This window comes from Pogona vitticeps, chromosome 1 (genome assembly GCF_051106095.1).
Source record: "Pogona vitticeps strain Pit_001003342236 chromosome 1, PviZW2.1, whole genome shotgun sequence".
Taxonomy (NCBI): Eukaryota; Metazoa; Chordata; class Lepidosauria; order Squamata; family Agamidae; genus Pogona; species Pogona vitticeps.
The window spans coordinates 313,835,716-313,848,053 of record NC_135783.1 but is presented as its reverse complement, the minus strand read 5'-3'; the positions used below and the strand labels follow the sequence as shown (position 1 = coordinate 313,848,053).

At 37.4% G+C, this 12,338-nt stretch overlaps 1 protein-coding gene across 2 annotated transcripts in view; it reads right to left on the bottom strand.

The window, feature by feature from the left end:
- AKAP6 (A-kinase anchoring protein 6) overlaps window positions 1-12,338 on the bottom strand; it is a 335,833-nt gene that overhangs the window by 84,619 nt on the left and 238,876 nt on the right. For both annotated transcript variants that reach the window (XM_020788446.3, XM_078392147.1), the window contains one exon: window positions 1,280-1,426. In XM_020788446.3, coding sequence (XP_020644105.3) covers window positions 1,280-1,426 — 147 coding nt within the window. The remainder of the gene's footprint in view (window positions 1-1,279; window positions 1,427-12,338) is intronic.

Below are 12,338 nucleotides of genomic sequence, written 5' to 3'. Positions count from 1 at the left end.
ATTATAATATACAATCTAGGAACAGAGTGGTGCAATATTGAGACAAATGCTTTAAAATTCCATGTATTTTAATATTCTTCAGCAGTTTGCTATAGATTATATTTAAAGAGTGCATAGGTCTGCAGAGACAGAGATTCTTGGGTTTGTTTTCATTATCCTTTTTTATCTAGAAAACTATTCCTCTTAAAGAAGAAATTAACTAAAAAGACAGGAACATAGTTATAGGACCTTGTGGTTTTTTTGTAAATTTGTTTCTTGCAACTTTTAAGAAAACTACAGAGCCAATTCAATCTATCACAATACAGTACTATATATATTTAACAACATTGAATTTTCTCATAGGTGAAACTCCCCACTCAGGAGAGAGTAAGGATGCAGTGGGGGAATTGGACCAGCCTCATAGTTTACTGTTTTTAAGGTTTCATTATCATGGTAGACAAACACATCATCTCTTTATCTCTAAATTGTCCTTTAAGCAGTTTATATAGTTATCCTGTCTTCAATTTTCAGTGAAGACAGTTAAAGAGATGAATAGATAGTAAAAATACTTTTGTCCTCTTATGTGACTTACTGCAAACAATAACCATACTCACTGCATCACACTTTAATGATGTCTGAGTAAAAGAATAGTCACATTGCATCTTTTGCTGGGTTTTGATATCTCATCTTTGGCTCAGTGTGAACCAATCACAGCATGTCATGACTTTTATGTAACTTTTGGGGGAGACTTTTTTTTGTCAATACATAGTGGGGGAAAACATCTCCTGGCTACATCCTCAGACTCACAATTTGTACAAAATTTGCATATTTATTTTTTGAGCCATCAGTGTGACCTGAGATATGTAGTGACATCCCCACTTTTTCATCTTAAGGGTATAGTAAATAGTTAAAGAGTAGATGTCTCTAGCATGTACCTTCAGAATAAATTCTATTAACATTCACTCAAGCATGACAGTCAGTGTATATCAGATATACTGTATTATGGTTGACTTGGTGCATACCCATAATACATGGCATATTTTACTTACTTTTTTTCTACATTAAAGAACTAAAATTATTGAAGTCAGACAAGAGACAAGCACGGAATAAAAAACAACAACAGGGAAAGAGAATGCTATGTGTTTTTTCTGTAATAGCATGAGTAGCTTTCTTGCTAGGTCTGTAAGTGAATTGAATGAAAGAGATATTTGTGCTTCAAATTAGAAATCAGACAGACAGCATACTTCAAGACCCAAAATAAGTACACACAACCCATAAACAGTAATAAAAATGCAAATACCCCAAGCAGTTCCCATTTTTCATTAATTGAATCCACTTTTTCAAGTAGCTCTTTGGGTAGTAAAACACCACTTCTCTTCAGTGCTTCAACTTTACTCAGTAATTCCATCTTTTTGGGGTGTCTGATTGACATTTCTACGCTGTACCTCTGAAATGGAAAAAGAGAGATAAGCCTCAGTTACACAATTAACCACAGAGACCAAGATGCTTAAAAATGATGGCAATGTCTTATTTTAGTAGTATATATTCATATGGCACTGAAGTAATTTTTAATGTTAGACTCACAAAATGATAGATTTTTGCTGGAGAGAACTACCCAGCCACTTCCGCAATGCCCTCTAATATATTTAACTTCCCATGTTCAAAGGATACTGAAGAAAGAAAGACAACCCTTCCCTTAAATTGAAGAGAGAAAATGGATGCACCAGGATGATTGGGGTCTCAACATTCCACTACCCTTTGCAACAATTCTTTCTTGGCAAAATCAGATTTCCCCATTTCTTCAACAAACATTCCAATTTGTATTTCTTTGTATCCAAAGAGAAAATTGAGGTGCTTTTCAGGATTTAGGCTGTCCATTCAGAAGAGGAGGAAGGGCAGAGCAGCCCACAGTGCTGCCTTTAAGTGGGCAGCCGCCACATGAGGGTAAGGAGGGAAGCATATGCTGTGATCAGTGTGTGGGCAATTGCACTGAGGAGGCAGGAGAGGGAAACATGCTTTAGCCCGGGAATGGGTGAGTGGACAGAGGCAGGAGAAGGCAGTGCACAGCACCTGTGGAACATTTATGAGGGCACAGAGCCAAATTGCCAAACTGTAGTTCATGCCCATCTCTACAAACCAAATAAAAACTTGTAAATGTGCACCCTTAGAAACCAGCAACTGAGAACATTAATGCTGCAACTAGAAACAGAATAAAACAAAACTTTGAAGGCCATGATGGCATAAGAAACAAACAGACAATCAGGAACCGAAGGCTTCCTTAATGAAAGTATTTATCATGTGATAGAAAATCAATAAAGAGGAGGCAAGATTTGATTTTCTTGTGCAGGAGTTCAGGGACAACTGCCACAGAAGTCCTTCCATTCTGGTCCCAGTGTCATCCCTGCAGGGATTATCAGCAGAAAAGTACAGTGTAGCCTCATGGGATCCCCAGGTCCTAAAAGCTAGTCAGTCATGGTCTAGGAAGGAAATAGGTTCTGCCTCCTCTACAGTACTCTCTACAATGAGTTCTTACATTGTTGTTGTTGTTTAGTCGTTCAGTTATGTCCGACTCTTCGTGACCCCATGGACCAGAGCATGCCAGGCCCTCCTGTCTTCCACTTCCTCCTGGAGTTGGGTCAAATTCATGTTCGTAGCTTCAATGACACTGTCCAGCCATCTTGTCCTCCGTTGTCCCCTTCTCCTCTTGCCTTCACACTTTCCCAACATCAGGGTCTTTTCCAGGAAGTCTTCTCTTCTCATGAGATGGCCAAAGTATTAGAGCCTCAGCTTCAGGATCTGTCCTTCCAGTGAGCACTCAGGGTTGATTTCCTCTAGAATGGATAGATTTGTTCTTGTTGCAGTCCAGGGGACTCTCAAGAGCCTCCTCCAGCACCACAATTCAAAAGCATAAATTCTTTGGCATTCAGCTTTCTTAATGGTCCAGCTCTCACTTCCGTATATCACTACAGGAAAAGCCATAGCTTTGACTATTCGGACTTTTGTTGGCAAGGTGATGTCTCTGCTTTTTAAGATGCTGTCTAGGTTTGTCATTGCTTTCCTCCCAAAAAGCAGGTGTCTTTTAATTTCGTGGCTGCTGTCAACATCTGCAGTTATTATGGAGCCCAGGAAAATAAAATCTTTCACGGCCTCCATATCTTCCCCTTCTATTTGCCAGGAGGTGATGGGACCAGTGGCCATGATCTTAGTTTTTTTGATATTGAGCTTAAGGCCATTATTTGCGCTCTCCTCTTTCACCCTCATTACGAGGTTCTTTAGTTCCTCCTCACTTTCTGCCATCAGAGTGGTATCATCTGCATATCAAAGGTTGTTGATATTTCTTCTGGCAATCTTGATTCTGGCTTGGGATTCCTCCAGTCCAGCCTTTCGCATGATGTATTCTGCATATAAGTTAAATAAGCTGGGGGACAATATACAGCCTTGTCGTACTCCTTTCCCAATTTTGAACCAATCAGTTCAAACATGTTCTTAACATGGAAGAGGCTAAATATATGCATTCAGGGACATCCACACAGTCAAGAGTCGGGAGCTGGTTATTCTATGGCATCTTTCCTCAACCTGGTGTCTTATAGATGTGTTGGATTAAAACTGTTCATTTTAGCTGAAGATAATGGTAATTGCTGTGCAAGCAGCTGGAAATCTTCAGGTTGGGGACCACCATTCTATGTATGTGTTCTGCAGGTTTTGCTGATTGCCAGAACTCTTGCTAACCCTAGCCACTTCATGTTGTCCCACAGAACTTCATCTGGCTAGATGAAGGCCTTTGGCCCTGTTCACATACCTTCACACACATAATTTCTTGTTTTTGTTTAATATTTTTGAAAGGGTGAAGAGAAGAAAGAGTGCCAAGAATGTACATTTTCTTTGGATCCTAGTATGTAGAACAATTATCCAAAAAGCATTTAAAAGCTCTGTATAAATCATGCGCAGCTATTAGCAAATTGAATGCAAAACATTCTGTTTTCTTTCCTTCAAACTCAGAGAAGAAAGCTACTCCTGCTGGATTTTTTTTCAAAAAAATTGAAGCTCAGAATAACAAACTCAAACCGAAGAATCTTTAAAACATGGGCGCTCTTGCCACATCCATGAACACGTACGTTGACAAACAAACAAAAATACAATTGGAGACTACTTAACAGAAAACAAGAAAGGTGTGAAATCGCTGTTTCAGCTAATAGATCCTCAGTATTTGCATGAATATGTTTGCATATTGTTAGTTTCATATTTTAATCTTTCATTTGCACTGCTCATGAACATCATTTATATTTTGCCAACTTCAAATATTAGTCATTTGTGGATCACAGAGCAAAATGTTTTAAATGAGGTGATTTAAAGCATTTCTCATTATTAATGAACACTGATCAGGTGTTGGTGTATCCAAAATAAGCATGAATATGCATAACAGGCAACCAAGGGATTGTCTAGATTTATAACAGGAACTTGTCTTTTTTGATATGTGAAAAGAAACCAGGAGCCGTAGTTTCTAAAAATTTGCATTAACAAGAGGCAATCAGGTTGGGAATTACAGGACTGGATCACACAGCAGATAACCATCTTCCTTGGCTAAAATTGCCAACAAGTATGCTTGTTGGCTCTATATGATTGCCTTTTCAGCTGGAAAGGGTGACTAGGGGAGATTACAATCTGCTTTATGTAATCTGATTTCTATTTAAAGATGATATAGCTGAAAAAGATTTACATAATTATTTCCATAACTATGCATAATATTAGGAGAAATCTAAGTCCATTTCAACTACACTCTGAAATCCACTAGGTTTTACTTCTTTGTGGTCTTGTTCTTATCCTTCTTTTTTTTCTTTTGCCAAGTAGATTAATAGATTAAGGGAATCCTCTAGCGGTCTGACACAGTTGTGGATTTGGGATGTTCATATTTTTTACCTGTGACAGGTTAGGTTCAGCTGCTCTTGGCTGCATAGGATTTTGGCGACGTTGTTGAGTTGGGAAGATCAATAACTAAACAAAATGGGTAGCATATGTTTCCTAACCATAATGTTGTAGTTATCATAAAGACTTAATACGCATCATTTAGTTTTTGTGTTTAAGAAAGTGGTTCTGCTATATAGCATAGTATAAAGGGGTCCTGTGACAGATGCTGTAAAAGATGATTACATTTTTAAAAAAGGTAGGCTTTCTATATGCTTTTCTGTCTTCCACATTGTGAAACCTACTGTATAAATTACATGGCAAAAGATGGTGATGGATACACAATGCATTATACACAATGGCAGGTAACTCTGCCCACTCCACCTTTAATTGCAAGAAATATTGGTTGTGGAAAGAACAAGAAGCGTGGTTCTAAGGAATAGAAATTAAACAGAAGTTATTTATATCAATGTGGTAGAAACACCTACTGCATTGCTGAACTACAGTTCTGATGGCCCCACATGGTATTGCTAATGGGTTTTTTAAGCACCATCAGACACCTTCACTCTAAGGTGAAATTAGCTACCCAGTTCTATCAGTGCTGCACAACCTTTGTCTAGTAGAGCTTCTTTATCCTGTGGCGAGAAGATAATTTAATCTTCATATTCATTCTATCCTTAGCATTAAGTGAGCAAACACTGCTCCATTGTGACAGGCTGCACATGCTATGATATAGATTACTGTTCAATAGCCAAAAATGAGACTACATTTTTGAAAAGTCACAGGATTTCCCTTTCCTTTCTCCCCTTTCCTCTGACTCATAGTGGCTGCAATAAATAAAACAATTAATATTTAACTGTTTGTTGCATCTGTGTGTGTGGGGAAATCCTTGATAGGAAAAATCCTATCCTAGCTACATGTACCTAGGAACAAATGATGCTTTATTTTGAATCTACTAAAGAGAAAAACACAGCAATATGCTTTATGCTTAGGAATTTTGAGTCTTTCCTCCCCTTTCCCCCTCCTCCATCCCCTTCCCAATTTAGTAAAACATGTCTAGTTCATTCATAATTTTTTAAAGTTTAAGGAAAACTCTATTTGTTGCAACATAAGCAAGAATTTTGAAAAGATTAGCTGGAAAAACTTGTGATTAATGTTTCCTGAACTTTTCTACTTTAAGTGTGTGTGTGTGTGTGTGTGTGTGTGTGTGTGTGTGTGTGTGTGTGTGTGTGTGTGTGTGTGTGTGTGTGTGTGTGTGTGTGTGAAAAATCACACCCCAAAATTCTGTCCAAATAGAGACTGGAACAATGCCTTGAAACAGCATTAATTGTCACCATGGAAACCAGAAGAATAAGCCATTTTGAAAGTGGCCTAGAAGGCGCTCATTGAGCTACTAAAGCATCCCCCCCCCCCCAGTTCACAGTTAAGGAACAAGATGCCTAGTCACTGAGAGGTCAAAGAAAGAAATCATCATGAAAGGTTTGTAGATGTCAACTGTGTGGTAAACAACAACAATAACAACAAGTAACAACAATGACAATAAAACAACAGTATCACTTGAACACACAGTAGGATTTCATTGCATTCTCTTTCTGAAACACCACAAAAAATAATCAAGACCAGGATACATATTCCCTCCCAGGAGTGAAACGTTAGGGCAATATTATGCCGCCCTTGCTCCTAAAGCTCCCTGGGAATTCTGTTGTTGTAATAAAACTTCAGAAGAGGAAAGGTGGAGGCGGGGGGGGGGCTGCATGATGGAATTCAAAATAATGCTCTAAGAGCACACAGAGAGATTAAGACATCTATTGTAAGACTTTTGTATGGTGCTTCTGTTGGTTATAGTGAAAAGAGACGAGACATACTGAACACACAGTGCAGCTATGGCTATAAGGGAGGCAAGAATTAAACCAATGAACATTTTTCTGCTTCTGGAAAGAGGATCTATTATTTCCTAAATTCTCCCTGTCTATAGCATTTTACCCAATACATTTTAAAATTTATTTTTATGACCTGTTGTTCACTAATTTCAGGAACTAAGAGACATCCTTACTTAAAGTTTACTATTGAAAATGTTTTTAAAGCTCATTTCTTCAGGACATTAATTTCTTAACATATATGTACATATGTTCCAGATATATGTACACATCTCCATCTGCGTGCACACACACCCACACTCCTTGCAAAGGATTCCTCTCTCCTAAATTACTGCTATTTGTAACGCTCTCCTGTGAACACCCCCACAACTATATTCATAAATACAGATTGCATTAAAACACAGATGCATGTGTATCTCCGTATTTCATCTCTCATCTGCCTACCTATGTACGCACACTCTGCTTTCTGGCTAGTGTTTGTACTCTTCATGCCTAGGCTTCATGGTGGCCCCTTAGGAAGCCCATGCCTAATGCCATTCATTGATGAACAAAGACTCTTTTTATTCCAAAGTCCAGGGTCCGAAGCTCAGCTGTATACATGCAGAGTGAAGGAATCTGCTAGAGGCCAGACTACCCTTCACAATGGCTCTTAGACATTTACCTTTTCCGTAATACCAAAATGAGACATTTTACAAACAGTCCAGAGACTTGGTTATAGATCATATGCAGTCGATACTAGCAGAATGTATGGATGGTGTTCAGGCCTTGGATTAGTGTTTTGTCTAGACAAACAGCAGCCATTACTTCTCAAAAACGTCTTATACTCGACGACTATCAATTTATGGCAAATAATTGCACAGGAAAATTATAAAAACTCCTACAGTTGTCCTTGTAAATTAATAATAAGTTTGCTTGATTGGGATAAATTTGCTGCTGAGACTTGGGGGAAAAAAATTAAAAAGTGCAATGTCATTTAAAATTGCCAGAACTCATACAGCAAATTACATCTGAAGCTGAATTTGTTTTCTTCTTCCAGCTTATTCCATTTGCATGATCTAGAAATCACATTACTTGGGCCATGTATTGTTAATTGGACATAGATTGCATTATTTTTAATATAAATCAAACTACAACTATTAAAATGAATTGCAAATCCCCAAACAGAAGATCATAAAACAATCTTTTAAAAAGTATCTCTCATTAATAATTTAATTCCAATTATAATCACTCTGAAAACTCAAGGAGGAGATAGTTACATATTCCTATGAGGTCTCTTTTGGAAGCAAATCATCATCATGATCATGGTAACAGTAGTAGCAATAATAATAATAATAATAATAATAATAATAATAATAATAATAATAATAATAATAATAATAATAATAATAATAATAATAATAATATCTCACCAATTTATTTTATATAACCTGCTGCAAGTTCAAAGATTCTGAAATTGCAAACCAAAAATTGATTTTGTTTCAAGAGTTCCAGCTACAGAGTGTAACATATATAAATTAGTGAGTCCTCCTTGTTTTCATCTTTACTTCCTTTCTGGCACCCATGAATATAATTCCTTGGGAGAAATGCTCTGCTAGCTTGTGGACTTTATTTTGTACACATTTTAAAAAAAACAGTATTTAAACCAACTGCTCTGCTCTTGTAAAATAAGGTAATCTGAGCAATTTATTTCCCCCCCTATAACTTTAATATCTTTTGTGCCCTTTAATTAGTTTATATTAAATATTTAATACTGTTTAGGGCATATCCAGTACCACCAAAAACAGTTATATTCCCAGCAGTCCCACTGTTTGAGGCAGAAGGCTTGATTGATCCTCCTAGGCTGAATTGAGTAGAATGAAAAGAAGCAGTTGGAAAATAGCTGCAATCATTTAATGCAGATGACCTCTGACAGGCTCACAGCTCTTCTATCTGAACAGAAATTTGCATGGGGTCTCTGTGCAGAGGAACAATGTAACCTAAATGGTAGACAATCTTTATTCTAATGAAGTGGGTGTCAAGGTCAATGTAAAACTGCAATGATAAATGGTGCACCACTAGGCAAGAGAAGTTGCATAGGCATTGTACTGCTTTCACGTTAATTGAAGGCTGAAAATGCATGGAGTGAAAGCGCAAGACTCTTCTCACCATAATGTGCTCAGGCAAAAAAAAAATGTTTTCTTCAGGCGGGACTCTAGACCACTGATATGAATCTTACCGCAACAATGGCAATAACATGGATACAATGGGTTTATGCCAACAGGGGCAGGTGAGGAGGAGGGGGGGAGGGAGAAGAGTAGGAGTTGTTATTAGGATACTTTATTTCTAGACTAACAACTTCAACAATCCACTCAGAGTGCCAAAAGAATAACAAGTCTCTAGACACCTAATGTAATTCCCATGATCCTTTTGCTATTTAGGAGATCTGTATTTAATTAGTTCCAAACAAGCAGCCCTTTAGATGACTCTTCATTAGATGCCATTCCTTCTGAAATAACTGTACAAGCTCTCTCCCTCCCCCTGCCCGTTGTACTCCAGTGTTATTATTTTCCCCTAGGTTCTAAGTTTCCTTGTTAGTATACAGTTAACATCTCCAGGTGTCTTTTGTTTGGAATAAGAATTAGACTAGTAAAACTGGGTTTTGTTATGCAAAGGGTAGCATGCCTGAAGTGGGAACTAAACCACAACCTGTTATTGTAGCTTTGTCAAAATGGTACCACAGCTGTAATTATGGCACTTCATCAGTCAATCAAATAATTTGTAGAAAGCAGTACAATTTTGTCCCATAAAAATGAGAAAGACAATAAGCTGCTTTTTAAAAATTAAACAGCTTAAGCCTGTTAAGTATATGCTCTTGTTCACTAATATACTAATCGGAAGCCAAGAATTCCAGCTTCACTTATTCAAACCAAATATGCTGCTACTGTATAGTTGTAGACTTACAGTACCCAAAGTTTTATGCAGCATTTCCAAATGCCTATCAGTCAGATACTGCATTCATTCTCAATCTATTTTAATGTATTCTTCCCCATTTCTAAAGAAGTTGCATCTTATGCACATATTTACATACATGTTTGCTTGTTTATTATTTCAACATGTATACCTCTGCACAGTCCAAGTTTCAAGATGGGTTTGTGATAATTTCAGATACTGAAACGATCATACGAACATTTCTTAAAACAGAGAATTTATCACTCATTAGCCTAAATAAGATAAAAGGAAATTCCCTCTGAAATTTCCACATATTTTCCCTTGTCCCTTAATATGAGATTTTATGTTTGCATGATGTTAAACAGTAACATCATTTATTTATTTGTTTATTTATATTCAGATATTTCTACCTCACCATTTAACAAGGTTTTCAGGGCAGAAATGAGAGCCATAACCTGTCACTGGTTTTTAAGAGTGTGTGTTACTCTTAATATTTAGCTGTTTCACATTGAGTTATAGGTCTTCTCTTTAGTACCATTGGCTGCAATCCTGTTGCTCAGTTGCACTAGAGTAGGCCCACTGGATCAGTGGGGAATTGATAAGTCAACTCCTCCATACATTCCAATGATTCAAATGGGCCTACTCTATTAGTAACTTAATGTAGTGCATTAAATGGCAACCAAAATAGCCCCCCTTGAATCACTGGAAATTATGGAGCAGCTGACTCATCAATTCCTCCCTGACTCAATGGACCTGCTCTAGTGCAACTTAATATCTTAAGCAACAGAAGTTAAACCAGTATCTTAGTAATTTTGACAATTTCCCTGCAAGAAAAAACTGCCACATTTTTTAAAAGCAGATAGCAACAGATGGGCTCAGATACAATATCAGGCATAACAAGCAAGGTGAAGTAGTTTGTTTCTTGGGAAGGACTTGACTCAGAAACATACAGTATTTCTTATATTTTTCCCCATTAGAATCTGGATAACAGAACAGAGTAGAACCCAACTGAGAATATATTTACTCATGAGTAAGCCCACTTGTTTCCATGACACTAACCCAGAGTAAATGAAATTTAATTCCAACCAGCTTGTTCAGTGCCTCCAGTTTAGTGATTTCTATACGAAACGGTGCTTTGCATACAGAAATCCATTTCTACAATACAGCAATCAAGAGAATATATTTCTGCGTATTTTTTTTAAAAAAAGTATATTGTATAGGAAAATGTTACTGATGAAACTGTTTAAAAAACTGTACAGCTTCATCTGTGTGTGATTTGTCAGGTCTGAAGCTTTGACGTGCCCAAGGGGCAGACCCCAGCGGGGTGTAGGCTGCAGAGCTAAATAGCTGTGAAAGAAGTCTTAATGTAGGATGGAATTCAAACTAACCTTGACATGACCTCAGGAAAAATATGCAAAAAGTAAAATGAATGCACTCTGCAAGATACATCCTAATTTTGTGGCCTGGCTGGTTAGTTTCACAAACATAACTGAGATTTTCGAAGCAAAATAAAATATGAGGCCAAGAGGAAACAGGAATTCAGAATAAATACTTAAGTAGGCATGATGTGTTACTGTGGAGGCATATGAGCAATTTGGAAGCAATCCAAATAAAAACCAACACTGAACAATATTGTTGTCAGCCTGTCTATTCAGGAAAATTGTTTTTTTTAGGTTGAATATAAATGACACAAAGCCAAGATTACATCATTGCATTACAAAGTCTGTTGTGGCTTTTAGCTGAACAAGCCCCACGGATCTACGGGCTGATGGTAGTTATTCAGCAACAAGGTTTTTAATCTTGTCATTCAGCTATATTACCAGGAATACAGATTTTAGCAACATCTCTTTTACAAATCTGCACTGATATTTTCTGTCAGAGGCTACCACTTGAAGCAAATAAAATTACCTTAAGCTGATATACTGTCTTGATTTAGTTTTTATATACTTGTACCCATAATGTTCTCTTTGTTCAATAAAGTAGGAACAGATCTATCCCAGGAGAAGAGAGACAATATTGAAATATTGATTAGATAGATGGAAATTTTAATTGATTGCCAAATCATTTCGGAGCTCAGATTTATTAGCTTCAGAATGCCATTGCAGCAAAGGCGTTTACTGTGTTAAAAACAAATGCAGCTATGAGGACAAGAACATAAGCCAAAACATTAGGTTTCACTGTTCTGGATTATGATCAACGGGTCAGTTCAGACCCCAAAAACACTCCATACCGAGCAAGCCAGCGGACACACTTTTGTGGAGGAAGTAATGACTTACTCATTGTGTGCTCTGTTTACAAGGACTGATTCTTGGCAATGACAGATGCAAGTATGGTGGCAGAATGAATGTGCCTCCATCATCTGGTGAATTGCTGCCAGGAAGCAGCACCTGTAACCATGGATATGGCTAGTCAAAGGTTATTTCCTCTATGAGCTTATCCCCACAGGGCTACTTGTAGGGAACAATTTCAAACATTCACACAAGCCCAGAGACATGAAATGACACATCTAGCTATTATGGATCATTACAATACAAATCATTCAATCAGTCTAATAATTCTTTTATCAGTAGAGGCAAATTTATTATGCCAGTGGTTTTCTCATTGTTGAGCTCCAGTTAACCACAGATGGTGCCTTCACAACAGGCACAGACC